This window comes from Coffea arabica, chromosome 2c (genome assembly GCF_036785885.1).
Source record: "Coffea arabica cultivar ET-39 chromosome 2c, Coffea Arabica ET-39 HiFi, whole genome shotgun sequence".
NCBI classification, from domain to species: domain Eukaryota; kingdom Viridiplantae; phylum Streptophyta; class Magnoliopsida; order Gentianales; family Rubiaceae; genus Coffea; species Coffea arabica.
Genome location: NC_092312.1, coordinates 15,441,009 through 15,464,496, shown reverse-complemented (window position 1 = coordinate 15,464,496; position 23,488 = coordinate 15,441,009). Strand labels below are relative to the sequence as shown.

The 23,488-nt window shown below is 38.7% G+C and overlaps 5 protein-coding genes across 12 annotated transcripts; all 5 read left to right on the top strand.

The window, feature by feature from the left end:
* Window positions 1-2,007: 2,007 nt before the first annotated feature.
* LOC113726274 (eukaryotic translation initiation factor 4B3-like) lies at window positions 2,008-4,923 on the top strand. 6 transcript variants are annotated; one of them, XM_072074533.1, is made up of 3 exons: window positions 2,008-3,352; window positions 4,442-4,481; window positions 4,601-4,923. In XM_072074533.1, the coding sequence occupies exons 1-2, from the start codon at window positions 2,160-2,162 to the stop codon at window positions 4,476-4,478; spliced, it is 1,230 nt and encodes a 409-aa protein (XP_071930634.1). In that variant the 5' UTR covers window positions 2,008-2,159; the 3' UTR covers window positions 4,479-4,481; window positions 4,601-4,923. The 6 variants fall into 6 exon arrangements, 4 of the variants coding, with proteins under 4 accessions (XP_071930634.1, XP_071930633.1, XP_071930632.1 ...); XM_072074532.1 differs by having other exon boundaries at window positions 4,595-4,923; XR_011839036.1 differs by having other exon boundaries at window positions 2,009-3,352; window positions 4,397-4,481.
* A 1,519-nt stretch (window positions 4,924-6,442) lies between these two features.
* Window positions 6,443-8,116, top strand: LOC113731166 (uncharacterized). Its single transcript, XM_027256259.2, has 3 exons — window positions 6,443-6,747; window positions 6,942-7,362; window positions 7,583-8,116. Exons 1-3 carry the CDS (start codon window positions 6,597-6,599, stop codon window positions 7,935-7,937), a joined length of 927 nt encoding a protein of 308 aa, XP_027112060.2. The 5' UTR covers window positions 6,443-6,596; the 3' UTR covers window positions 7,938-8,116.
* Window positions 8,117-9,756: 1,640 nt separating this feature from the next.
* LOC113731164 (probable amidase At4g34880) lies at window positions 9,757-13,102 on the top strand. 2 transcript variants are annotated; one of them, XM_027256254.2, is made up of 5 exons: window positions 9,757-10,412; window positions 11,404-11,618; window positions 11,942-12,184; window positions 12,269-12,475; window positions 12,570-12,709. In XM_027256254.2, exons 1-5 carry the CDS (start codon window positions 9,813-9,815, stop codon window positions 12,610-12,612), a joined length of 1,308 nt encoding a protein of 435 aa, XP_027112055.2. In that variant the 5' UTR covers window positions 9,757-9,812; the 3' UTR covers window positions 12,613-12,709. The 2 variants fall into 2 exon arrangements, with proteins under 2 accessions (XP_027112055.2, XP_027112054.2); XM_027256253.2 differs by having other exon boundaries at window positions 9,762-10,412; window positions 12,269-12,467; window positions 12,570-13,102.
* Window positions 13,103-13,256: 154 nt separating this feature from the next.
* On the top strand, window positions 13,257-16,528 carry LOC113731165 (probable amidase At4g34880). Of its 2 annotated transcripts, none has more exons than XM_027256257.2 (5): window positions 13,257-14,047; window positions 14,754-14,968; window positions 15,147-15,389; window positions 15,705-15,903; window positions 16,029-16,528. In XM_027256257.2, the coding sequence occupies exons 1-5, from the start codon at window positions 13,529-13,531 to the stop codon at window positions 16,398-16,400; spliced, it is 1,548 nt and encodes a 515-aa protein (XP_027112058.1). In that variant the 5' UTR covers window positions 13,257-13,528; the 3' UTR covers window positions 16,401-16,528. The 2 variants fall into 2 exon arrangements, with proteins under 2 accessions (XP_027112058.1, XP_027112056.1); XM_027256255.2 differs by having other exon boundaries at window positions 16,023-16,528.
* A 3,708-nt stretch (window positions 16,529-20,236) lies between these two features.
* Window positions 20,237-21,102, top strand: LOC113723360 (dirigent protein 22-like). Its single transcript, XM_072077232.1, has one exon. The coding sequence runs from the start codon at window positions 20,286-20,288 to the stop codon at window positions 20,898-20,900; it is 615 nt and encodes a 204-aa protein (XP_071933333.1). The 5' UTR covers window positions 20,237-20,285; the 3' UTR covers window positions 20,901-21,102.
* Window positions 21,103-23,488: the final 2,386 nt, after the last annotated feature.

Here is a 23,488-nt window from a genome sequence, read left to right as displayed (position 1 = left end):
AGGTAAAATTAAGCCCCTCATCTATTTTTTGCTGACTTTAAACCCTCGAACTTGTAAAATGGGAAATTCGTGGCCCTTTTAGCCAGTTTCTCCGGTTTTGCAACCGAATGACCAATTCACACGAACGCCATGTGCTTCTTTCAAGGGCATTTTTGTCCTCATATTCTAAGCAAAAAGGGCACACATAGTCCACCTTTCTATTTGATTTCCCTCATCTCCCTTACTCTTCCCTGCGCAACCCCCACGCAATCCCATGGCCGTCTCTGTCACATTCTCGGGGATTGCTTCCAAATTCTGCACATCTAACAAAACCTCACAGTCCAAATTCCTAGATACATCTGCACTCTCCTCCCGGGCCATCACCGGCATGTCATCATCATCCAGAAACATGCTCAGAACCTCTCTCTCATCAACTCCTTCATCCACTTCCTCCCACTCAAAATCCTCATTAACTTCTCTATGATCCTCAATCTGAAAAGAATCCCAACAGAGCCTAAGGCTTGGATCATCATCACCCTCACTTATATCATCATCGTCAGCACTAAAATCAATCTCAACGTCATGGTTTATATCAGAATCCGATTCCGACCCGATATCCACGACTCGCAACCCGGTTACAAAATGGTCCCCACCCTCAAAATTTTCAGCTACGAACCCTGAATTTTCCATATTTGCCGAAGTGGGCTCTCCGAGAAACCCTAGATTCAGATCAAGATCCAAATGGGTCGGCTCCATTCCGTCGTTTCCTTCATGAATCCCGAAATTCGGGTCAGCATCAGAAATCTCCGGGTCAATCACCACACAGGCTGTGGAGGACAATTGGGACTGCTCAACTCGTTGGTGCAGGAGGTCCATAACGAAATTCACCTGATTCTCGCGGTCGAAAAGATCAGCGCTGGTGACAACCGATTCGGGTTCCGACACGATGTCGCTGGGGGATCAACCAATAGCATCGAAATCGGAAGACCAGTAGGGATCGAGATGATGGCGGTGGGGATGGGTTTGATGATGAGAAAAATCTACTTCTTCAATGACGTCGTCTAGGCCGTCATCGTCCTGGTGGAGTCTGAGTAGTTGAAGCAACGTCGTCTCAGCCATTCTGTTTCAGCGGGGTGGGAAGAGTAGGAGGAATAAAAGTGAGAAAGGAAACACCTTTTTTTCGAAAATTATTTTTTATCTAAAAATTCCCATCTTTTTACGTTTTCTTTTGTTTGATATTCTACGGCATGGGGCAAGGGGGGTAGGTGATCAGCAATTTCCCCTTTTATTTTCTCTCTTTTTTTGACTAAAAATGAGCACTTTTCCAGCTTCCTTCGGTGGATTATGTGTGCCCTTTTTGCTTAGAATATGAGGACAAAAATGCCCTTGAAAGAAGCACATGGCGTTCGTGTGAATTGGTCATCCGGTTGCAAAACCGGAGAAACTGGCTAAAAGGGCCACGGATTTCCCATTTTACAAGTTCGAGGGCTTAAAGTCTGCAAAAAATAGATGAAGGGCTTAATTTTACCTAGACAAAGAATTAAAGGGCCAATTGGATAATTTGCCCTTTGTTTTTAATGTTTTAGAATTGGGAGAATCTTGCTGGGCATCAATTCGGAGATTATTTGTGCCAGGATCATCCGGTTGGCATCTCAGTTTGTTTACGTGTCTGATTATTTTTATTATTTTTTTGTATGATAGCAATCGAAGGCAAAAGACAAGTTGTCCTCAGTTTCCGAGCCATTGGAAAATATTCCTTAACCGGAAAAAAAAGAAAAGAAAAGGAAATACCCTCTTCTTTCACCCCCAAAAAAAAAAAAACAAAAACAAAAAAGGACTCTGATCGATCCTTTCGGCCTGCGTAATCCGAATCAACAGAAGAAGAAGAAAAGAAAAGCCGAACCACTCCATCTGCACCGTCCAATCGAAACCAATTCCCCAAAGAGATCCCAATTAAATTCGGGACATTGAATAGTGAGCGTCGGATCAAATTCCGACGCCCACTCTTTTATTTATTTAATTTAATTCAATAGTAATATAAAAAGCAGCACAGCCATTCGCTTCCAACCAACGCAACGCAACGCAACGCAGAAACAAAAACAAAAGAAGGAAAACTCACAGAAGAAACCTCTCAGCCTTCGACACACGCAGTAAGAATAGAAAGAAACCCGCAAACAACCATGGCGGCAACCGTCAGCGCGTGGGCTAAACCAGGCGCGTGGGCACTCGACTCCGAAGAAAACGAAGCCGACCTTCTCCAGCAACACAATCAAGACTCCCTCACCGGCGTCCATCTCTCCAACGGCGCCGCCGCCAACTCTGCTCCCACTGCCGACTTCCCATCCCTTGCCACCGCCGCCGCCACCAAGCCCAAGAAGAAAAAGGGCCAAACCCTTTCCCTTCAGGAGTTCTCAACTTTCGGCGCCACCCCTAAGCCGTCTTCTTCGTCCTCGTCTCAACCCTCCAGGGGTCTTACCCACGATGAACTCTTGGCTCTCCCAACTGGCCCCCGCCAGCGCTCCGCTGAAGAGCTCGACCGCAACAAAGGCTTCAGATCCTATGGCAATAACTACGATAGGCCGGGAAGGGGCTCCTCCGACGAGCAGCCTCGCCGTCCGAGGGATTCCAGCAGGGATTTAGAGCCTTCCCGTGCCGATGAAATTGACGACTGGGGTGCCCTGAAGAAATCTACCGCTGGCAACGGTAACTTGTTTGAGCGGAGGGAAAGAGGGGAGAGAGGAGGGTTCTTCTCGGATTCGCAGTCTCGTGCGGATGAAGTTGATAACTGGGCTTCGAATAAGACGTTTGTGCCCTCTGAGAGTCGGAGGAATGATAGAAGAGGAGGTTTTGAATCGAATGGCGGCGCTGACTCTGCAAACTGGGTGAAGAGGAAGGAAGAAGAGGGGAGGAAATTTGGATCTTCCGGTGGTGGGGCTTTTGATAGTTTGAGAGAGAGAAGAGGTGGGGGTATTGATTCTGCTAATGGCGGTGGGCCAGATTCAGATAGCTGGGGACGGAAGAAAGAGGAGGTTGCTACTGCAGGTGGGAGGCCGAGGTTGAATCTGCAGCCTAGGACACTACCCGTAGGTGAGCAGAATGAGAGTGTAGTGAAGCCTAAGGGGTCAAGCCCATTTGGCAGCGCAAGGCCAAGGGAAGAGGTTTTGAAGGAGAAGGGGCAGGACTGGAAAGAGATCGATGAAAAGCTTGAGTCTGTCAAGATTAAAGAGGCAGTAGCCGCAGTGGAAGAAAAGCCAGCTTTTGGGAAGAGAGGTTTTGGTAGTGGTAATTGGAGGGGTGGCTTCCAGCAGGAGGAAAAAAATGAGAGAGCTTGGAGGAAACCAGAGCCACAGCCCGAGGATGCTCGCCCTCTGAGGTCAGTGAAGTAGGCTTTGGATTGAATTTAGTTGCTCTTAACTGCTTGGGTTTACTGATTACTGTTTGAGTTTAGTTTCGTTTTGTTGGTCTGACTAAATTGATAGGTGTCCTGCTTGAATTGTTTAGGCTATGTTGAAAGACTTGATGTCATGAGTTTGTATAAGAAGTTAAATAAGTGATTGGAGACAATCTTGAATGGGGCAAGTTTTACTGTGGACATTCCAACCAATTTAGTACTGGGGGGGTTTTAAGGTAATGGAAGCTTTTGATAGAAACTTTTGTATAATGGGGGGCTATCGTCAAATTGGCTAGGTCACATTTTGCAATTTGTATCTGCAGCTTAACGTGTGGTGTATCATTTTTCATCTCGACGTGGTTTTACATTCATAAAAATGGTTGTTTACTTGTATTTGCGTGATAGCCATCATTACTTAGGACACGTTCATGCAGAATCCTGTCTACTTTTTACGAAATTCTTAGGAGTCTTTGTCTTCATTTGATTTGCCTTTTCTTCTCTATATGGATCCTTAGGTAGTCTTTGTCTTGGTTTGATTTGCCTTTTCTTCTCTGTACTGTTTCTTTTTTTTCTTTTTTTTTTTTTATTAATTTGACAGCAGTCGCTTATCAGTTCCCCTGAGATTGTTATGGTCCTGGTTTCATTAGTTGTAAATTGTACATCATGTGACGGACAACTGTAGTATGGTACATACTTGAGTGAGTGAATCTTTTTTTTGTACCCAGATGTCTTTTTCATTTTTTATTTTTGTGCTTGATGGATTTGGAGCAATCATAGGTTCCATCATCTTTAAAGAGCTCGATACAGCTGCAAAGCTTGATTTTGTTTTGCCCCAACTTGTGATACATGTCTTTTATTTTGGTTCTTTATTTACTGTTTTTTCCCCCTTTTTTGTGTGCTGTGGTTAATATTTGGCAGGAAGAATACACAACCGTCTACCATTCTTCTTTTCCTGTTCCTTTTTTTGGGTGGTTCAGTTGTATTTCTATTGTTTGGTCTTGATATCTTTCTGCTTGTGTTGACCAGAGGATTCAAGGGTTTTTAAGCTCTACTGACTATCAGTGTGTGTAGGTGCTCTAGCTTGCGTTTAAAAGTGAGAGCGACATAAGAAGTCGGTTTGTTAGTTGGTCTGCATAATTTAAATGTTGCATTTTATTTCATTTTTCCAGTTGGATTTTCTGATAAACGTTTTATTCTCTGGCTTTTTTTTTTTTTTTTTTCAAGTTCCAGTGCTGAAAAAACAGAAGATGTACCAGTGGAAGAAGCTGAGGATAAAAGCTCACAAATGTGATGCTGAATTTGAGATTGGGAGGGGATTGAAATACGCAGGTTTCTGTGTCTTTGTTTTGTGCTTTGTGCTCTGACTGGAGCTCATTTTGAGGGGGACATGATTGAGGAGGCAGTTTTGGTAGGAAACTGAGTAGACTATTTGTTTTGAGGCCTAATGGCTGGCTGGTTGGTAGTGGGTGTGGTATTTTATTTATTAGTAAAAACAAGTTTTGTTGTTACTGGATGTCATATTATTATTCTTTGAATCTGGTCCGTCCGCTCAATTCTGTTGTTACTCTACATAACAGATTCAAATCTTTCCATGTTTTTGTTTACGAGTTTCGCCGCATTGTTTGATGCGTGAATGTCTACTCGCCGCATGTTTTGGAAAATTTTTTTTTTTAAACAAAAAAATTTTTGCATTGCTTTGTGTGGGTGGAATCTTGAGAGGGAGGGGGAAAAGTGCTATAGACCAGTTGTTTTAGTAAAACTTGGAATTGCTGAACGTTAATGTGTGTAACAACAAACCGGAAAAACTGTTACAACGACCCGCAATGAGTGGAGGTCCTGAATTCACGAGTTGGTTCTCTGTTGATGATCTTCATTCCTTCCACTTCCAAGTTGTTATTGGCTGAGTTATTGCAAATTGTTTTGCGCCTATAGGGTTACTTACGACGCACAAAACAAACACGTAATCGAGACACAAAACTTCCCTTCAAAAACTCAGCGTCATAACCACAATTACTACTACTATTAACTAATCAACTAAAACACGGCTGTGACGTGCGAGAGAGCAGCCGAGTTTTACCATTACAATGCCAAAAATATCTCATCAGCTGAATTCACAATTCTTAAGTCCAGTGCTTGTGTGAATCAACAGATCGAATGAGCGGAGAAATATTCCCCAGGGGAGGGGACCCAATTCTCCTCAATCGCAGTAATGTTCCTTGCAGATTTAATAACCGCCAACTACAAGAAGCTTCGGACACATGTAGTGGTAAAAATGCATTCCACGAAATCCTCTTCTTTTCATTGGAAAGAGACCGGCCTACACCGACACGTGCCGCTCTCAGGGGAACAAACCGCAAAAAGTCTCTTAATCACTTATCTCATTCACCAGGTAGGTGGTGTTCTTGACACGAGCTGATTGATAAAAGACAGAAATTTGATGGCAATAATCTTTATTAGCTAAGGCTGGATTATAGGAGGAGAAAGCCTCGAGTGCAATGCAAATCAAGCAACCTTGTCGGAGCATACCTCATACACGACGAGTTTCAATGCTGAAAATGGATTTTAAGGGCACGCATGATCATGAAGTATTCCTAGCCTACTCGGTATCGCAAAGCAAATATTGGGTATTCTTTCACTTGTCGGTGCAATTCAAGTCACCAAGGACTTGACAATGCATTGAAAAGGATTCCAAATTTCGTCTCCCTCTCTCTTTTAGCAGCAATGCAGATGGAAGAAGGCATACATGGCTATGAGCAGGATGCATGATAACGCAGATTATGCGAATCCAGCTCCTAACACTGCCTAGAAAGGAGTGTTGTCCCGAGCTGCAAAGCATGCAAATACGATGCCGCAACTGAAGGCAACGGGTTACAAAATTTATTGCTATAACTGCATTTTTTCGCTGGATCCTAATAATTTCACCAGCCTTAAATGAAGGTCTCCGTACCATCTATATTACAGCGAATGTGGCTCAACATCCCCCATAAATGGAGACAGTTGAGTGTTGAGGTGAAGTCACCCCACCTTCTATTAAATTCTGGTCCTTTTTCTTTTTAACTTTTAAGAGTCAGCTAGCACTCGTTCACATTCACATTTCCACAAACCCTCAAATGTTTACATTCCCAGCGTTACCAGCACACACACACACACAGTAGTATATATACTCAAGTTTTACGCTTTGTAGCTACCACTGCTCTCCAAAGACAATAATAGGTTCTCAAGTTCCATGGATTGGCCAGACAAGCTCTGCTTTGCAGCTTTACTGATTGCTGCTGCTGTCATACATGGCACCAGTGGAGATACCACGGTAACTGGCACCGTCTTCTGTGACCAATGCAAAGATGGCCAAATATCCCTCTTCGATTATCCCCTTTACGGTAAGATGAGTAAATTATCGGTACATTTTCTTGTTAGAATCCTCTATCAAAATTGACTGGTGTTCAGTAAAAATGCGAACTTTAAATCCTCGCTTTAACATTTTGATCACATTATATCTGTGCTGTCAGTTATGTGATAATATGCTCTCTACGAGTATTCATTTCACCACCCTTTTTTTTTTCTTTCAATGCAGGCATAAAGGTAACGATGGCCTGCCCTGGCAGTAACGGACAACTGGCAGCATGGAGAGAAGAAACAACGAACTGGGTAGGAGGTTACGCGATGAGGTTCGATGGCACACCAGATTTGAGAGGTTGCTATGCTCAAGTTTCGGGCGGGCAAGGTTCATCAGGCTGCGGGGCAGCAGCTGGTCCGCCCAAGTCTCTCAGATTAATGTTCAACATGTTCGATATGGAAATGTACGTTGTTGATCCCCTGATTTCTCAGCCTGCACAACCCATGTCCTTCTGCCCCGGGTCCACCTCCCCCGTACCAGCACCCGTAAACCCTGCATTACCTCCTCCGGCAACCTCATTTCCCCAACCACCGCCTGTGGCACGATCAACTCCATTGCCGCCAATTCCATTTGTGGAAGCTTCAGCTTGCCCGTATCAGTAAGTTCATACCCGATGGCTAAAACTGTAGCCATGGGAGTTTTGGATGTAGGACCATACCAACTTTTTTTTTTCTTTCTTTTAAAGAAACGGGGGATTGATTTCTTTTTTTGGGGGGGGGGGGGGGGGTTGGGGGGTTATTTTTGTTAATTGTCTTCAATAAAGATTAGTAGAATTATAATGCTTATTGTGGCACATATTTACAAGAGCTCCTGTGCAGAAAGTGGATAATGGCAGAATACAGATGCCACTGGAAGGTGGTGACACCAGACACAAAGGTGGCGGTTGCGTTCGGATTGATAGCTGCGCAGAGATATGGGACGGACTTGACGCTGTGGAGAGGGTTGCAAGGGAAAGGGGAAGCTTATAGGACCCTGCTGAGAGAAGGGACGGCTGCGCTTCTGAATTCCTACAACAGCATTCAGTTTGCTTACCATCCTCTGGCCGTAATTGAACATATGAATTGGGCGTTGACGGGTTCTTCGGAGCAAGTTTTAGGCACTGCTCTCAAATTCACGAGGGCCAACTCGGGCAACGCTCATCTTTCCTGTACGCTTTCTCCTTGCAAGTCATGATTTATCACTACCACTCCAATCAATAGTCATTCCTTTTGCTGTATCCATTTTTCAATGTTGGACTTTGGATCCTCCTCTTATATTTCTACACCTCCTCGTATTTTGTAGCACTTTTTCATACCATAGTAGCAAGCTCCAGCTTGTATTTATCATTAATTCCAGGTTTTATTTTAAAAGTTACAAATATGAGTTGAGCTTTTAACTTTTAAGGGCTGGTGATTTATGCCAGCTTCGTATTGCCAGACTTAAAGCTACATGCTTCTTAAATGCTCCCTGCATGAGATAGAGATGAGATGAGATGAGATGGGTTCATTCTTTTATATCTTAACTCTTACAGTTGCATGTGTCAGGGGGGAAACATTTTGAAAAAGTTCGATATGTAAGTTAGAAATCCAATTCTGACTCAAAAACTTGACTTATTAAGTCTTGAATCTTTATATATATATATTAAGTTCTCTTTTTTCATCTCTTGAATCAACATGGGACATAATCTTTATTTATGAATCTAACGGCATGACACATATACTAACTAATTGCATTGATGTAGGGCCTCCGAAGCACAAAATAATATTACGATTGAAGATTTCTTCTCTATTTTTTTTAATAATAATAATAAGGGGACCATTTAACCACAATTATCTGGTAAGTTTGCGAATGTCTTTCGGGCGCACGATTGTTTGTCGCTTCAAGTTCAACGACTCAATTATCTTGGCCAGGAAGCTGACAAGTTTTTTTATCAAGTTTGTTTGCTATAAGTTTTTTAAAAACTTTAGTTACAGTAACTTCAAAAAATTTTTCAAAATTTTTTTAAAAAATATACTTCAAAAATTTTTTAAAAAATTTTTACAATAAATTACAGTAAAATTTTAAATAAACACCTAAAAAATTCACTTGCCAAACGCGCCTGTACAGTTTCTTTGCACAAACAAAAAGTTGTGTACAGGAAGGTTTGTTTCTTTCATTTCCCGGAAATTTTTTTTCCCTATGAAGGTCAAAGTAAACAACTTCTGCGCTCAGTTACCGTCAACTTCAGTCGTCCTTGATTGGAGCCAATTTTCCAATGACATCAAGTAGTTTAATTAAAAAAATAAAATAAGACCCACATCTCCTCAAGATTCAGACACGAGTCCATTTGCAAGAATTAATAAAAGGAAAAATGACCAATTCAATCCCTAAATCTTTTCACTAATATCGATACAGTCCCTAATTTTTATTTTTAACCAATTTAATATGTGAACTAAGGCATTCTTTGAATTGCATTTTTTGTAGAAAAATTATTGTATCGATTTAATATACATGAGATGAAAAGATGATTGAAAAATATATTTACGAAAATTGTAGCAATTTTTCTTTAGTGTCCAAACAAAGCCTCAGATCCAATTAAAACCTTCTATGGCGGCACCACCGTCTAGAAGCAATTTGCTCCTAATTTAACAATTCAACAAGAGCATTTTAAGAACATTAAATTGTCTCCTCTCTCCACCATCAATCTCTATTAAACGCCATTCATCCCCTTCTTCTTCTTCCTTGGTTTTGAAAGGAGGAGGAGGCGATGGAGATTGATGGTGGGCAAAGGAGATCGACTAAAATTTCCAGAATGTTTCTATTTAATTATTAAATTAGGAGTCAAATTATTTTTATATGGCGGTGTTGCTGCATAAGATCTTAATTGGATTCAGAAATTAAGTTTACATATCAAATTGATCAGAAGTAAAAGTTAGAGACTAAATTAACATTAGTGAAAAAGTTTAGGGATGAATTTGGCTATTTCCTCATTAATGAAATGACATCGAAGCATTGGCCATTGGCAAAGAGTGGACTTTTATAGCTTAGAGAGCATCAACAATTGAGCCCGTTCAAAACTTCACAGAACAAATGGACGCCAAACGCCAATTTTCTCTGCCATTAAAGCTAATCTTATTCTGTATTTTAGGAACAACAGGAATTTGCGTTAGTCTGAGCAGCACCAATATCATCAATCGGCAAGCCCAGTTTGTGGAGGATGAGGATTTCAAGATTGAAGAAGCCAGCATCCCAGATATCCAGCGGGCCTTCGCCTCAAAAAAGCTCACTTCAATACAACTGGTTGACTTCTACTTAAACCAGATCCACACCCTTAATCCGGTGCTTCGCGGGGTAATTGAAGTGAACCCGGAAGCTCGAGATCAAGCAGACGAGGCTGATCGTATTCGAGACAGCATCAATTGCAATGCATCATACTCGACGTCCTTGTTGAGTGATATGCATGGAATTCCTGTGCTCCTCAAGGATAGCATCAACACTTATGATAAACTCAATACTAGTGCTGGGTCGTATGCCCTGTTGGGGTCAAAGGTGGCTCGAGATGCCGGGGTGGTGGAACGCCTCAGGGAAGCCGGGGCCGTCATTTTGGGCAAGTCCAGCATGAGCGAGTGGTACCAGCTTAGGGACCCGAGGCTCCCCAGTGGCTGGTGTGCTAGAAGTGGCCAGGGTCTGGTTAGTTTTTTCAACTAGTATATAGTATTTTGTTTTGTGTTTTGTGGTTTTTTTTTTTTTGGCTCCTGTTTGTTTTCTGACTTCATTGTTTGACTTGCTTCTTAAGTTCTAACACTAGTAATAGTTGTGAGACCAAACAGTTTCGTGATTTAATTCCAATGTTCAGTATGTTTAAATTTTAATGTCTGATTCAGCTCTATACATTTAAATGCAACTAAAGAAATTTGAGGGCATACAGTCTGCAGTCTTTTAGTTTCTCTAAAGAAAAGAATGGTCTGGAGTACTTATGAGCATTAAAGAAAGGTTCAAAAATTTATTGGATTTCATTTTTGACCAATATATTTCCAGTTGCATTTTACAGACTTCTCTATTTAAACGCTCTCATACTTTGCTTGCACTGCCCTCAATGCCAATTGAATCGCAACGGATCTTCTGTCCCACACCCTGTGTCATTCTCTGTCCCACTTTTTATTATATTGCTATTTCTCCTACATAAATAACATGTTTTAATTCCTTTTTGCTTCCTTAAGATCCAATAACTATTAATTAAGTAAAAAATAAATATAACAGCTTCAAAAAAGCAATATATAATAGAAAATTAAAAAATACAGCAAAATATTCATAAAAAATCTTATTTTTTATGCATTTGATTTTTTGAGTTTGTTAAATTTTGTGTGTTACTCAATTAATAGTTATTGGATCTCAAGGAAGCAAAAAAGAATTAAAACATGATGTTTATGAATGAGAAATAGCAATATAATAAAAAATGGGACAGAGAATGGCACAGGATGCGGGACAGAAGATCCGTTACGCCAATCGAAACCTCCGTCTTGTGATCACAGGTGTAATATCTTGCATACATGACTGTTATTGTAAGTCAGAAACAAATCAGCACATTTCTAAAAGAAAAGAGACAAAACTAAAAATTCTTACTAGCTGTGCCTGAACATTCTATGTGCGAAATCAATTGGTGATGTTGTGGGATGTGCAGAATCCTTATGTGCAAGGGGGAGATCCTTGTGGATCCAGCAGTGGATCTGCAATATCAGTAGCGGCAAATATGGTGGCCGTTTCACTGGGCACTGAAACAGATGGGTCTATCCTCTGCCCTGCTGATTCCAACTCTGTTGTAGGCTTTAAACCCACTGTTGGACTAACTAGCCGCGCTGGAGTCATACCTGTTTCACCCCGGCAGGACACAATTGGGTATTTACTTTCTCGTTTTCATGTGTTATTGCATGATATAACACTCTACCATTTGTAACTGTTCGAAAGGAACAAGTTAATAGTTGGCAGTCGTCAAATGTGATATTGATATTAAGTTTTCTGAACAAAAACAAGATCATGAGAGGTTATGTTAAATAGCTTCTGAATAACCATAAGATTTGCAATATTTTTTTATGTTTAGACTGAAAGATAGCATTTGGAGAAAATACAGAATAAATGCTCCGGCAAACTTCTGCCTGCATGTTTTTGTACCGACTCTTTTGGCTTTGAGGCTGATGCTTGCTTCTTGTACTCAATTGCAGCCCAATATGCAGAACAGTTTCTGATGCTGTTTACGTGCTTGATGCAATTGTGGGGTTTGATCCAAGAGACCATGAAGCGACAAAAGCAGCTACGAAGTTCATTCCTGTTGCTGGCTATAAGCAATTCCTCAACAAAGATGGGCTCAAAGGGAAGAAATTGGGTGTGCTAAGAAATCCCTTTGTCAACCTTTCGAATAGGTCCAATGCGGTTCCAATTCTTGAGAGTCATTTGCGCACATTAAGGTACAAAAGTGATATTCTACTAGTTATAGGCCAGTGCTTTTACTTAGTTAACATGTTCATTTCTTCTACCTGAAAAAATTGAAGCCAGCAAGGTGCAACTATTATTGATGATTTGGAGATATCCAATATTGGTGTCATTTTAGACCCATTTCAAAGTGGTGAGACTGTAGCAATGCTGGCTGAATTTAAGCTCTCCCTCAACGATTATCTGCAAGGCCTGACTGAATCCCCTGTGCGGTCGTTGGGTGACATTATAGCATTCAACAAAAACAATCCGGATTTGGTATTTTGGTTGTCTAAAATTGACATCATATTACACGATTAAATGGTCAGCAACATCTCAAATGAAGACTAACACATTTCTCATTAACTCATGGTTTTGCAGGAGAGTTTTGGTGACTTTGATGGTCAAGATTTTTTCATTGTAGCGGACTTCACAAATGGGATTGGTGAGCAAGAAAGGAAGGCAATAGAGTTGATGGAAAAGTTGTCAGGAGACGGCTTCGAGAAATTGATTTTGGAGAACGATTTAGATGCGGTGGTGACATTAGGTTCATCAGCAGCAAGAGTTTTGGCAATTGGAGGGTATCCTGGAATCACTGTGCCTGCCGGCTATGATAGAGATGGGATGCCGTTTGGGATGCTTTTCGCTGGTTTGAAAGGGATGGAGCCGAAGCTAATTGAGATAGCTTTTGCTTTTGAAGAAGCTACCATGATCCGCAGGCCCCCCATCTACAGATCAGTTGAATTTATTTGAAATGCTTTCCACTGCGTCTTTGATCTCAGGCATGCGATTATGAGGTTCAATAGTGTAATAGTAAATGGAATTTCATTTCTTCTAAAACTTAATGTTCACATAGACGGGAATATTACTAATTGCAAAAGCAAGAGAAAGTGGTGTATTCGGAGTTCGTTAAATACTATTGCTGCCCTTCTCTGCTAGAAGATTGAATTCTGTGAGCGGAGTATTGTTCTGGATAACAGGTAAAAAACACAGTGCCACGAGCCCATTAATCTTGCTTTTCCATTCGAAAGCAAGTGGAGCATGTTCTTTGTGGAAGATATCCACTAGCATCCACCATTTCTTCAATTTTGTCTCGTCGTAAATGAAACCCTTCACTTATTGGCGGCCTTTGCTTTTTGAAGTCGTCGAACGAAATGTCTTTATTATGGGAAGCATGGTCAAGCAAACAATAATGGAGGTTGGATATACGAGTGAACTGCAACATGGAGAAACAGTACATGGTTTGGTTATTATATAATTGGTAGCTAAGCTCGAGATATCCAGAAATAAAAAGCGAGACAAATAGTTTCTTTCTTTGATATCAAAGTATAGCAATTGACATGGATATCGCGCTACTACTTTTTGTGAGTGCTACTATTTTTGGCCTCAGTCATAACGCTGAAGGGAGTCCATTCTCTTTCAGAGAAGCTGCTGTGCGTGATATTAGGATTGCCTTGGACCATAGCAGACTCACTTCTCGGGAATTGGTTGAATTCTACCTCAAACAGATTCGAGGACTAAATCCAGTTCTTAATGCAGTCATAGAAGTGAATCCGGATGCTCTTTGTTTGGCCGACAAGGCAGACCGGGATCGAAGAGCTAAGAAACCAGGCTCCGTGACAGGACTGGCTGGTATCCCAATTCTGCTCAAGGACAACATTGCAACCAAGGACAAGCTTAACACAACAGCTGGATCTTATGCACTTCTAAGATCAGTTGTACCTCAGGATGCAGGGGTGGTCAAGAAGCTAAGGAGGGCTGGTGCAATCATATTAGGAAAGGCTAGCATGACAGAGTGGGCTGCTTACAGGTCACCCGGTGTGCCTAATGGCTGGAATGCTAGACGTGGCCAAGGTGTGGTGAGTTGCTGATATGTTCATTTGTTTTACAATTGTCCCAAAAAAGTACAGTTTTTTCCTTTTTACCACACGATATCACAGATTCTATTTCATCAGAAGAATGGTCACAAAGTTGGAGCAACTGCTCCATCATCATTTCTGACTAAACAAGTTAACCATAGAAGAAAGGAATCTCGCTTCACTAATCAAAGTTTAAAGCAAATTTTGCTAAATGGAGACTAACATAGCTACCTTCCCTCTCTTAATAAAGGAAAGATGACATTTACTAAAACTCTGCTTAAGCTTCCAAATATCCTCCACTATTGTTCCTATTACTGGACCCAACGTACCACGCTCCTTTATCTTATCCACAACCTTTTTACAATCTGATTGAACCATAATCCTCATCAAACCTTCCTGTTTGGCCTTCATGAGTGCATGGTCAGAAGTTTTTTTTTCTTTGTTTTGCGTTTTCAACCATTATATAGTTCGGGAGACAAAAGTTGAGTCCTTACGCAGGCTTTCCAGGTCAATTACAAAAGCCAGTACTCATTAGTGATTGGGAAAGGATGTTGCAATATTTAGACTGCCTCTTTTCTCATATGTGATTAAAGGATGAACCAAAACAAATTGAGTACTTTTTTTTTGTTTTGCTAGGTGTAATCCATTGGACATATATCCAATTTTTCAATATATAACCCTGTATTACGGTTCTGATTCCGTGTAGAATCCTTATCATAAATATGCTACTTCATGTGGATCAAGCACCGGTTCTGCAACATCAGTAGCAGCAAACATGGTTGCAGTTACACTGGGCACAGAAACATCTGGATCCATTTTATGCCCTTCCAGTGTTAATTCGGTGGTGGGAATCAAACCAACTGTAGGGCTCACAAGTCGAGCTGGTGTTGTCCCTATTTCACCTCGACAGGACAGTGTTGGGTAATGACTAATGAGAGATGCTTAATTTGCTTTTATTTCAACGATCTCTTATTACCATATAGTATAAACTTCAAATTAGTATCTTTACGTAGCTATGAACCTTAATTTTGTTTCGTGAAAATGACAATGAAAGTACGTAGTCGCAAAATCATAACAATACCTTTATGGGGGAGAGCAGGCCGATATGCAGGACTGTGTCGGATGCAGTGTATGTTCTTGATGCCATTGTTGGTTTTGATCCTGATGATGCAGTAGCAACCAAAAAAGCTTCAAAGTATATTCCTCGTGGAGGTTATTTGCAATTTCTCAAGTCTGATGGACTCGAGGGAAAGAGATTGGGGATTCTACGGTGCTCCTTTGTGGGATTCAGCAACTCCTCTGAAGAATTGAATGCTTTTGAACCTCACTTCCACATTCTGAGGTATGTTCACTCACATAAACTTTGAAACTCTAACATGCCTAATTGATAGCTTACCGTGGGTTGCCAGGGAAAGATGACTGAAATTTCTCTGGCAGGTGAACATATCTGTACACTAATAAAGTAGCTAAATTACTAGCTATCACAAATTTCGTAGTTTGTTCTTTGAACAGAGTCTTGATAATTACTAACCGTTCAGCATGAGGTTTGGATGATTCAGGGAATATATAGAAAATCTTGTTTTGGCTAGATATGGGGAGCCCATTTCAATACAATTAAAGTTGTGACATATTATTCTGAAATTTTGACTAAAACAAGGCAACGAGGTGCAGTCTTAGTAGACATTACGGATACAGCCAGCTTTGACTCTATTGTAAGTTCAATGTTCAATGACCAATTCACTGCCATGAGGGTGGAATTCAAGCTGGCACTGAATGCTTATCTACAGCAGTTGATCACCTCTCCTGTGCGATCCCTAGCTGATGTAATAGTCTTCAACAAGAAGCACACAAAATTGGTAAGCAACATAACCTTTTCAATTATATATACTCGGCCAGAATGCAATGGCCGGCTCAAGTGTATCCACAGCCTTTTGTTAGAGACACATTACTCTCGGACTACTGGATTCTGCTTTAGGAAAAGATTGAAGAGTACGGGCAAGATAACTTTGAGGAAGCAGAGAAAACCAACGGTATTGGCAGAGTGGAAAGGGAACTACTGCATAATTTAACTGGAGCTTCCAAAATTGGGTTCGAGAAGTTGATGAAGGACTATAAATTGGATGCCTTGGTGACACCTGCGCCCAATATCGTTTATGCTATCTCCGCCGGAGGATACCCTGGAATAAATGTTCCGGCAGGTTATGACACTGATGGCACCCCATACGGCATTTCATTCGGCGGGCTAAAAGGATCGGAAGCAAAGCTGATAGAGATTGCATACGACTTCGAACAAGCCACAAAGATCAGGAAGCCACCTCCACTTTTAAGAAATCACATTAAGACGTACAACTGAGCTGCATTGGAGATTAACGTCTTCAACTGCAGTACAACTTGTAAAATTGTGGAATCTTTGCTTGTGTCACTCTAAATAAAATTTGATATTTCCTCCGTATTATTCATACAGGAGGGGTGATTTTCAAATGTTGTCTGTGGACTATAGACACTAGCATAACAACCCAATAGAGACGATGGAGAACCCAAAGAAAAGGACTACATTTCAAGATTAAAACCATGCGTAGCTGGCTAAATCTGAAGCCATGCAAATAACATAACTGTGGTAAAAATTTGTGGACTATTCAGCTGCATTAGAGGCTAGGAGTCCCAAATCCCGACAGATCAAATTGATTAGCAGTTTATACACCGTTTACTTTTACCATAATACACCAAAATTACATGCTTAGATGTACGCATCAACCACCAAACGAACTGTTGCTTGTAAATCAATGAATAAATGGGCTTGTAAATCAAAGCCCTGCTGTTACTTGTAATGCACAATTTACCTCTTGGCTCATTTTGGTGAACATTATCTGTTGTTAGGCTCTCCAGCCAGGTCCATAATCTTGCACCTCTGTCTCAGCTTAGATATATCTTGTGCCGAAAGATTCTATATATCTACAGGAAAAAATAGGTGGGGTCACTCTTCCGTCCGGCTCAATGATTAACCTAAATATTTAGGTTGAATTGGTCAAACCCAATCAAAAACTGGTTGAACCGGTAAAAATTCGGAGGTTGAACTGGATTTCACTATTTTTTTTATTTTTTGAAACAATAATATTTCTGTTTTATTCAAAAACTTTAATGAGTAAAAAAAATTATTAAACTTTTGAATCGAAATTGAACTGTGAATCGCTCTCTGGTCCGAATTCAAAAACATAATTGCCAAGAAGAAGGAAGAGAAGGTGAGTATAGATTTTTTATTTATTTTTTGTAGGTTTCTTTTGAAAGGAGAATTTGGTTCCTCTTTTTAAATACCTTAATAGCTTAAAACATCACTACTTTCGCCAGTTGTGTTTAAATCCATCTTATAACAAATTATTTAAGCGGCTAATTATCAACTATATGATGTATTGGCAGTTGTTAGGAATCAAGGTCAACTTAATAGCTTAAAACGTGCAATTCTTTTATGTATCACCAAGATACATCCATCAAGATACTTTGTATCCGCTGTCCAGGGTGAAGCTGTGTAGAGTTGAGGATCGGCAATTACCCTTTTCCAACTTTCGAAAGATGCCCTCGATACAGTGTAAAATTCATTAAGTAAAATTTCATTAAGTTTCACCACTTGATCCTTAAAATAAAAGGAATGGGGTACAGATATCTATATCTATATGTATTGAGGAAGGGGTTTTTATCAAAGACCCTCTCAATGACTTCTAAACTTCTCATTCTTTTTTCTAGATTTTTGTATTTATTTTAATATATAAAAAGGGTGGATTATAATTAACCCTATCACCAATCAAATTTAAAATTTAAAACATTCCCACTATCTACTTCATAAATCGTTTATACTTTGTTATTTATATTTTAAATCATTTTTACTCCTTAATTAAAGACAAATGCTCATTCGTAAGCTATTTTAATACAATGTTACATTTTTATAATTAAAAAAATATTTATCCCCAAACTAACCCTATAACCACCCCTTCAAATGAGTTTTGCAAATTACAATCATGTTTCAAAAAATCACAAATTGAGAGCCCCTGCATTTCCCCTACTTTTCCACTCCAATTAAGAGTTCTCCGATTTAAAAATTCCACTCCAATTAAAATTCCTCCAAAACATAGAATTCTCATTCAACTTTCTTGTGTGCTCATTCCAATTAAAAGAACTTTCTTGCATTTTTCCCAAGAACTTATTATCTCCTTTAATTTTTTTATGGTATCCATCTTAATCCTTAACATAATTTAACTATGAAACATGCCTGCCTACAAGCATTTCAACGGCAGCTAAATTTCAAACTCGCAAGATTACAAAGAAGGAAACATTTGTTTAGAAAATGAAACGTACACCGCAACGATTCCACACAGCAGTTCGAAAAGTTTCAGCAATTTTGCGTTGACGAAAGAGAAATCTCACATCAAACTCGACTTAGTTTGTTTGCAACTTAGTTTGGATTCTTGGATTTCGATAACTATGTATAGTATTTGATATTGTCATGATGATAGTTTCTGTATCTTTAGGCCAAAAGAGTTAATGTTTCTTATCACAAAAAGATAGTCATTATCTGATTCTTTGTCACTTTGGTCTGCATTGTAATGACATGATCGACACTGTTGTTAGGTAATTAATTTCATGTAATTTTAATTTCAACATATTTTTCTGTATTGTATATAACATTTTATTTGTCAAACAGGTACAATGTTGACATACAAATCAGAGATTCCAGTGGTAACATGCATCTTAATCTACAAGACAGACATGCACGATTCGTATTTGGTCGTGATGCTTCTTATCTCATAGAAGATAGGTAGAATTTCTTGATATATATTTATTTTTTATAATGCTATTTATAAACTATGTAAAAAAATACACTAATTTTGAATTTCGTACGTACTTAATTCTCAAAAAAAATGGTGATAGGTTGTTCAACCAACAAATCAATTCATGCAAAGATCGTATATTTTCATTTGTAGTACGCACTCCACAAAATTCAACTGAATTAATTAAATCACCAATTTTGGCTTTTGTACTAAAAGTTGATTTGTGTGAAGAGTGTTCGCACCTTTAGGCAAGATTATTAAATCGAATGCATAATATTTGTAAGTATTTCATTTTAACAACATTCAATTACATTCATTTTTGTTCATATATCATTCATTTTCTAAAATAAATTTTTATTATTTTTTTAGAATCTATCTTCCGAAAAAGGCAGTTCTTGAATGATATGCATATTCTATCATATTTCAAACTATTGTTAGACAAATATTACATTTTAATTGTGTTGGTACAATTTTTAAACCTTTTTTATTCACCATCTTATTTTTACTTTTTCAATAATGCCAGCACGTGCGTATTACGAGTATTCACACTAGTGTAAAGCTAAACTATAATAGCCCACTAGCGCTTATGAGGGGAAAGCCGGAAAGACAATGTAGGAACCATGTATCTCTTCAGATGAATTTTTTCCTAATTTTTAGAGAAAAAATTATAAAACAATTTAACAACAAGTACCTATGATGCATGAATTCCATTTTGGTTTTTAGGAAAAAATTAAGAAATAACTAAATAATGGAAATAGGAAACAAAAGAATCATGAATTCCTTTCTAATTTATAGGGAAAAAAAATTAAAAAGAAACTAAATTGATTATAAACCTATAGAAACGTATCTCAAAATTTTAAATCAATTCACTTTAATTAAAGTGTTAAGAAATACATAAATCACAATTTGTTAAAACATCTTCGATCACATCTCTAGAAGAAGAATTGCCCACAAGTATGTATTTTTATCCTGGAAAGTTTTTTCCACGTCATACGGGTCAGTAAACATGAGTACTCATCTCGAAAACAATTATGAATGTTATGTATAATTTTATTATTTTACATTAGAATTAAATAAATATTGCACTTAATGATAGAACATTTTTAAAACAAAAAATTACTCCGCAAACTTTGGGCCTCGGTTCAGGGTCCCAACTCCGCCACCTGCTTGTATTTGCACCAATAACAACAAATTGAAGTTACGTTTGCGCTAACTCTTCATTTCCTTGTACATCCTAAGATATATCATATCATCTGTAATTAATTCCCTATCCCTTATTTTTCGGTTAACCAAATCTGTTGCGTATGGAGCATTTATTATATATATTCTATACATCGTCGATCTCGCTAATCCAATCCAAAATCTTTCCAGTTTTCAGACAGGTCAAGAAAGAAAGAGGTAAGAGGAGAGAGGGAGGCATGGTGAGGCCAAGAATGAGGAAGACGACGTTAAGCTTCCTACTGGTGGTTTTCGCAATCGTCATGACGGCCATGGCCCCACCGGTTCATGGGCAGATAAACCCTGATGATCAAAGTCCCAAAGCCGTGGAACGTTGGTTCAAGAAGCTTGGGCATGCAAAACAAGAAAAGTTAACTAAGCTCCATTTCTATTTCCACGACATTCTTTCTGGGAATAAGCCCACAGCTGTGCAGGTGGCTCAGGCCAACATTACTTCTAAATCACCCACGTTGTTCGGAATTGTCAATGTAATGGATGATCCATTGACGGTGGGACCAGAACCCGATTCGAGAATCATCGGTTCTGCTCAAGGGTTGTATGCTTCAGCCTCGCAGAAGGACGTGGGGTTGCTTATGACCCTTAATTTTGTTTTCACCGATGGCAAGTATAATGGCAGCACTCTCAGTATTCTGGGACGCAATCCTGTGTTTCACAAGTACCGAGAACTGCCGATACTCGGTGGTTCTGGCGTTTTCCGGCTGGCACGAGGGATCGCCACTGCAAAGACGCATACGTTTAACGCTACAACAGGAGATGCCATTGTTGAGTACCATGTCATTGTTATGCATTATTGATCCCGATATGTACGTACGTGGTTTTATGTATTTGGTTTCTGACATTTTGTTTCCTCTAAACTATGGAGGTAAAATTTGTGGAGATACTTGCTGATGTTTGCCGAGTTTTCTTCCATCTTTTCATGTGTAACTTTTTTAATTCACTATACTCTTCCCTGGTAATGAAAAAAAAAGCAAGAAATTTCAATTTGTTTTTTGGTTACGACTGCGCTTACATCTACAGTTCTATTCATAAATTAAAGCGTTAAAAACAAAAAAGGCCATTATAGTTTGTCTAATATACAGAAAAATCTCCCGTGATTTCAAAACATACAAAATGTCATGTTTTGAATTAAATTGTAAACTAATAGAATTCATTAAATTTAATGGAATCTGATAAATTTAACGGAAAACTTAATAAAATCCGATAAATTTAACGGTATCCGGTAAGTTTAACGGCCGAAACCATCATTTTTATTAAATTTAACGAATTCTCTTAGTTTATAATTTAGTTCAAAACATAAAGTGTCATTTCGTATGTTTTGAAACTACAGAGGACTTTTCTGTCTATTAGATATATCACAAGGACTTTTTTATTTTTATCCCTAAATTAAATTAGTATGTACGACTAAAATTTAGTCGAACAACAACACAGCTAGATGAACGTTTATCAAATTACGCAAAAATTACAACCGTACCCGTCCAAGCCCAAACCCAGAATATAGAAGCCTCTGCCGAACGGGGCTCTTGGCTTTACAACTACTTTAACGCGGACCCTCTGTTAAAATTTTTGGCTATATATGAGGAATACTATAATTAAAAATGACCCTTTCACGATAGGGTCTTGAAGATGCAATTATTAGATCAAAAGACCAAAATTAACGAAATATTCGGACAGTATAACTCCTCTATGTCTTTGCTTTTTTTTTCTTCTCAATAAAATTTTTTCACGCAAAATATAGATGTACAATAGTTGTCCTCAAAACTGGTTTGTCCACAAATTCAGCCGGGTTCCCGGTTTACTCCGGTTGAATCGTCAGGCTGTTGAAAAGTCAACAAGTCATTTGCAGAAACGATCTAATTAGCGAATCAATTCGGTTCAATGGCCGGTTCGTCGGGTTGACAGGTCGAACCGTCGGGCCGAGCCGGTTTAATAACTATGATACAACTTAATTTAGGGGATAATTTCTGAAACCTCCCCTGAGGTTTTTAACAATTTCATTGAACTCCTTTGAGATTTTCAATATTACACTTATTTCCCTTGATGATAGACAATGACTATAATAACCTTCATAATTTTTCCAAAAACAAGCCATTGATAAAAAAAATAACAAAAAAAGGAAAATAATTCTTCTTGATCAGGCCACATATTGTGACCAAACTATTTCACCCATGGCCATTAAATTGAAAACTTCTATCGCTCAAAAAAAGAAGAATTTTGGTAATTAGGGGCCTTGGCTCTTTGAGTAGAGAAAAGGTAAGCATTGTGAGTTTTAGGACTGATGGTCTGGTAGGCAATATATGAAAGAAACCTATAGAGAGGTAAAAATTATAAAGGTAAGAATTATGATGTTAGATTTTGGCATCTAAAATAAAGAGTTTGTTAGGAAAAAGAAAAAGTGATAAGAGTTTGAAAATTTGGGTGGATGTAGAAAACCATGGGATGGAAAATATAAGGACATTGGTTAAGTAATAAAATTCATAATTTTGTAGTATACAAGGGTATTCTTGATTTTTAAAAAAAAATTTAATGATTATTCGTATTTTGAAATTTAGATTAGGGCAATTTTGGGCATTCATATACTTTTTTTGTCTTACATCATCAAGGTGAAACCCAAACCTATGTTCTAAGAGAGTCTGCATAATTTTTAAAATTATGAGGAGAATTGTCTGAAATTGTCAGAAATCTCAAGGGGGGTTTTTGAAATTAACCCTTAATTTAGTTCAAAGATGGAAAATCGGGGCGTTCTAGTTGGCATATCATTTCTCAAACTCAAAAGCTAGCTGGCTCTTTAAGTTTAATGCTATGACGTTCACTTACCCCCTCTGTTTCACTTGAATAATTTGTTGGAAGTGTAAATCTAGTCTACTATTTATCTAAAATACTCTTACGCTGTCCCTTTACAATAATTACAATAACAATATTGAGGGAAAGTTGCACTTTTAAGGCAATGAATGAATAATGTAGGTTATATCACTGATAATAAAGTACATTAAATAAGAATATTTTAAAAAAATTAAAAATTAATTATATTTTTAAATTAAAAAATAGATTATAATTTGAGACAGATGAGAAAGGAAGCAAGAACGTCAAGTGGGGGCCGAGAGAGTTTTTTTTTTTAAGCCATGCAACTTTATATAATAGGCGGCTGCTGAGGTGAATGAAATAGTCCAACGGATGCCTATGGCATCTTCTAAACAGTTGTTGGAAACGATGTCAACAACCCATGACGTGCAATTTTTTTTTTTTTTTGTTCAAAATAGTTGGCTTGCTCTCTAAGGAGTAACGGAAAACATTTGAATATTACTTCATTTGCAGCCGGGTTACCCGGGGCGATGCTTGATGAGGTTTTTTCGGTTTAATGGGAACTTGGAATTGTATATGTTTT

Excerpts from the sequence above, each read along its gene's own strand:
- LOC113731164 (XM_027256253.2), top strand. The coding sequence starts at position 9,813 with ATGGACGCCAAACGCCAATTTTCTCTGCCATTAAAGCTAATCTTATTC. Across the intron at positions 10,413-11,403 it reads CTAGAAGTGGCCAGGGTCTG|AATCCTTATGTGCAAGGGGG; the intron begins GTTAGTTTTTTC and ends TGGGATGTGCAG. Across the intron at positions 12,185-12,268 it reads AGTCATTTGCGCACATTAAG|CCAGCAAGGTGCAACTATTA; the intron begins GTACAAAAGTGA and ends AAAAAATTGAAG.
- LOC113731165 (XM_027256255.2), top strand. The coding sequence starts at position 13,529 with ATGGATATCGCGCTACTACTTTTTGTGAGTGCTACTATTTTTGGCCTC. Across the intron at positions 14,048-14,753 it reads CTAGACGTGGCCAAGGTGTG|AATCCTTATCATAAATATGC; the intron begins GTGAGTTGCTGA and ends GATTCCGTGTAG. Across the intron at positions 14,969-15,146 it reads CCTCGACAGGACAGTGTTGG|GCCGATATGCAGGACTGTGT; the intron begins GTAATGACTAAT and ends GGGGGAGAGCAG.
- LOC113731166 (XM_027256259.2), top strand. The coding sequence starts at position 6,597 with ATGGATTGGCCAGACAAGCTCTGCTTTGCAGCTTTACTGATTGCTGCT. Across the intron at positions 6,748-6,941 it reads CTTCGATTATCCCCTTTACG|GCATAAAGGTAACGATGGCC; the intron begins GTAAGATGAGTA and ends CTTTCAATGCAG. Across the intron at positions 7,363-7,582 it reads GCTTCAGCTTGCCCGTATCA|AAAGTGGATAATGGCAGAAT; the intron begins GTAAGTTCATAC and ends GCTCCTGTGCAG.
- LOC113723360 (XM_072077232.1), top strand. The coding sequence starts at position 20,286 with ATGGTGAGGCCAAGAATGAGGAAGACGACGTTAAGCTTCCTACTGGTG.
- LOC113726274 (XM_072074530.1), top strand. The coding sequence starts at position 2,160 with ATGGCGGCAACCGTCAGCGCGTGGGCTAAACCAGGCGCGTGGGCACTC. Across the intron at positions 3,353-4,594 it reads GAGGATGCTCGCCCTCTGAG|TTCCAGTGCTGAAAAAACAG; the intron begins GTCAGTGAAGTA and ends TTTTTTTTCAAG.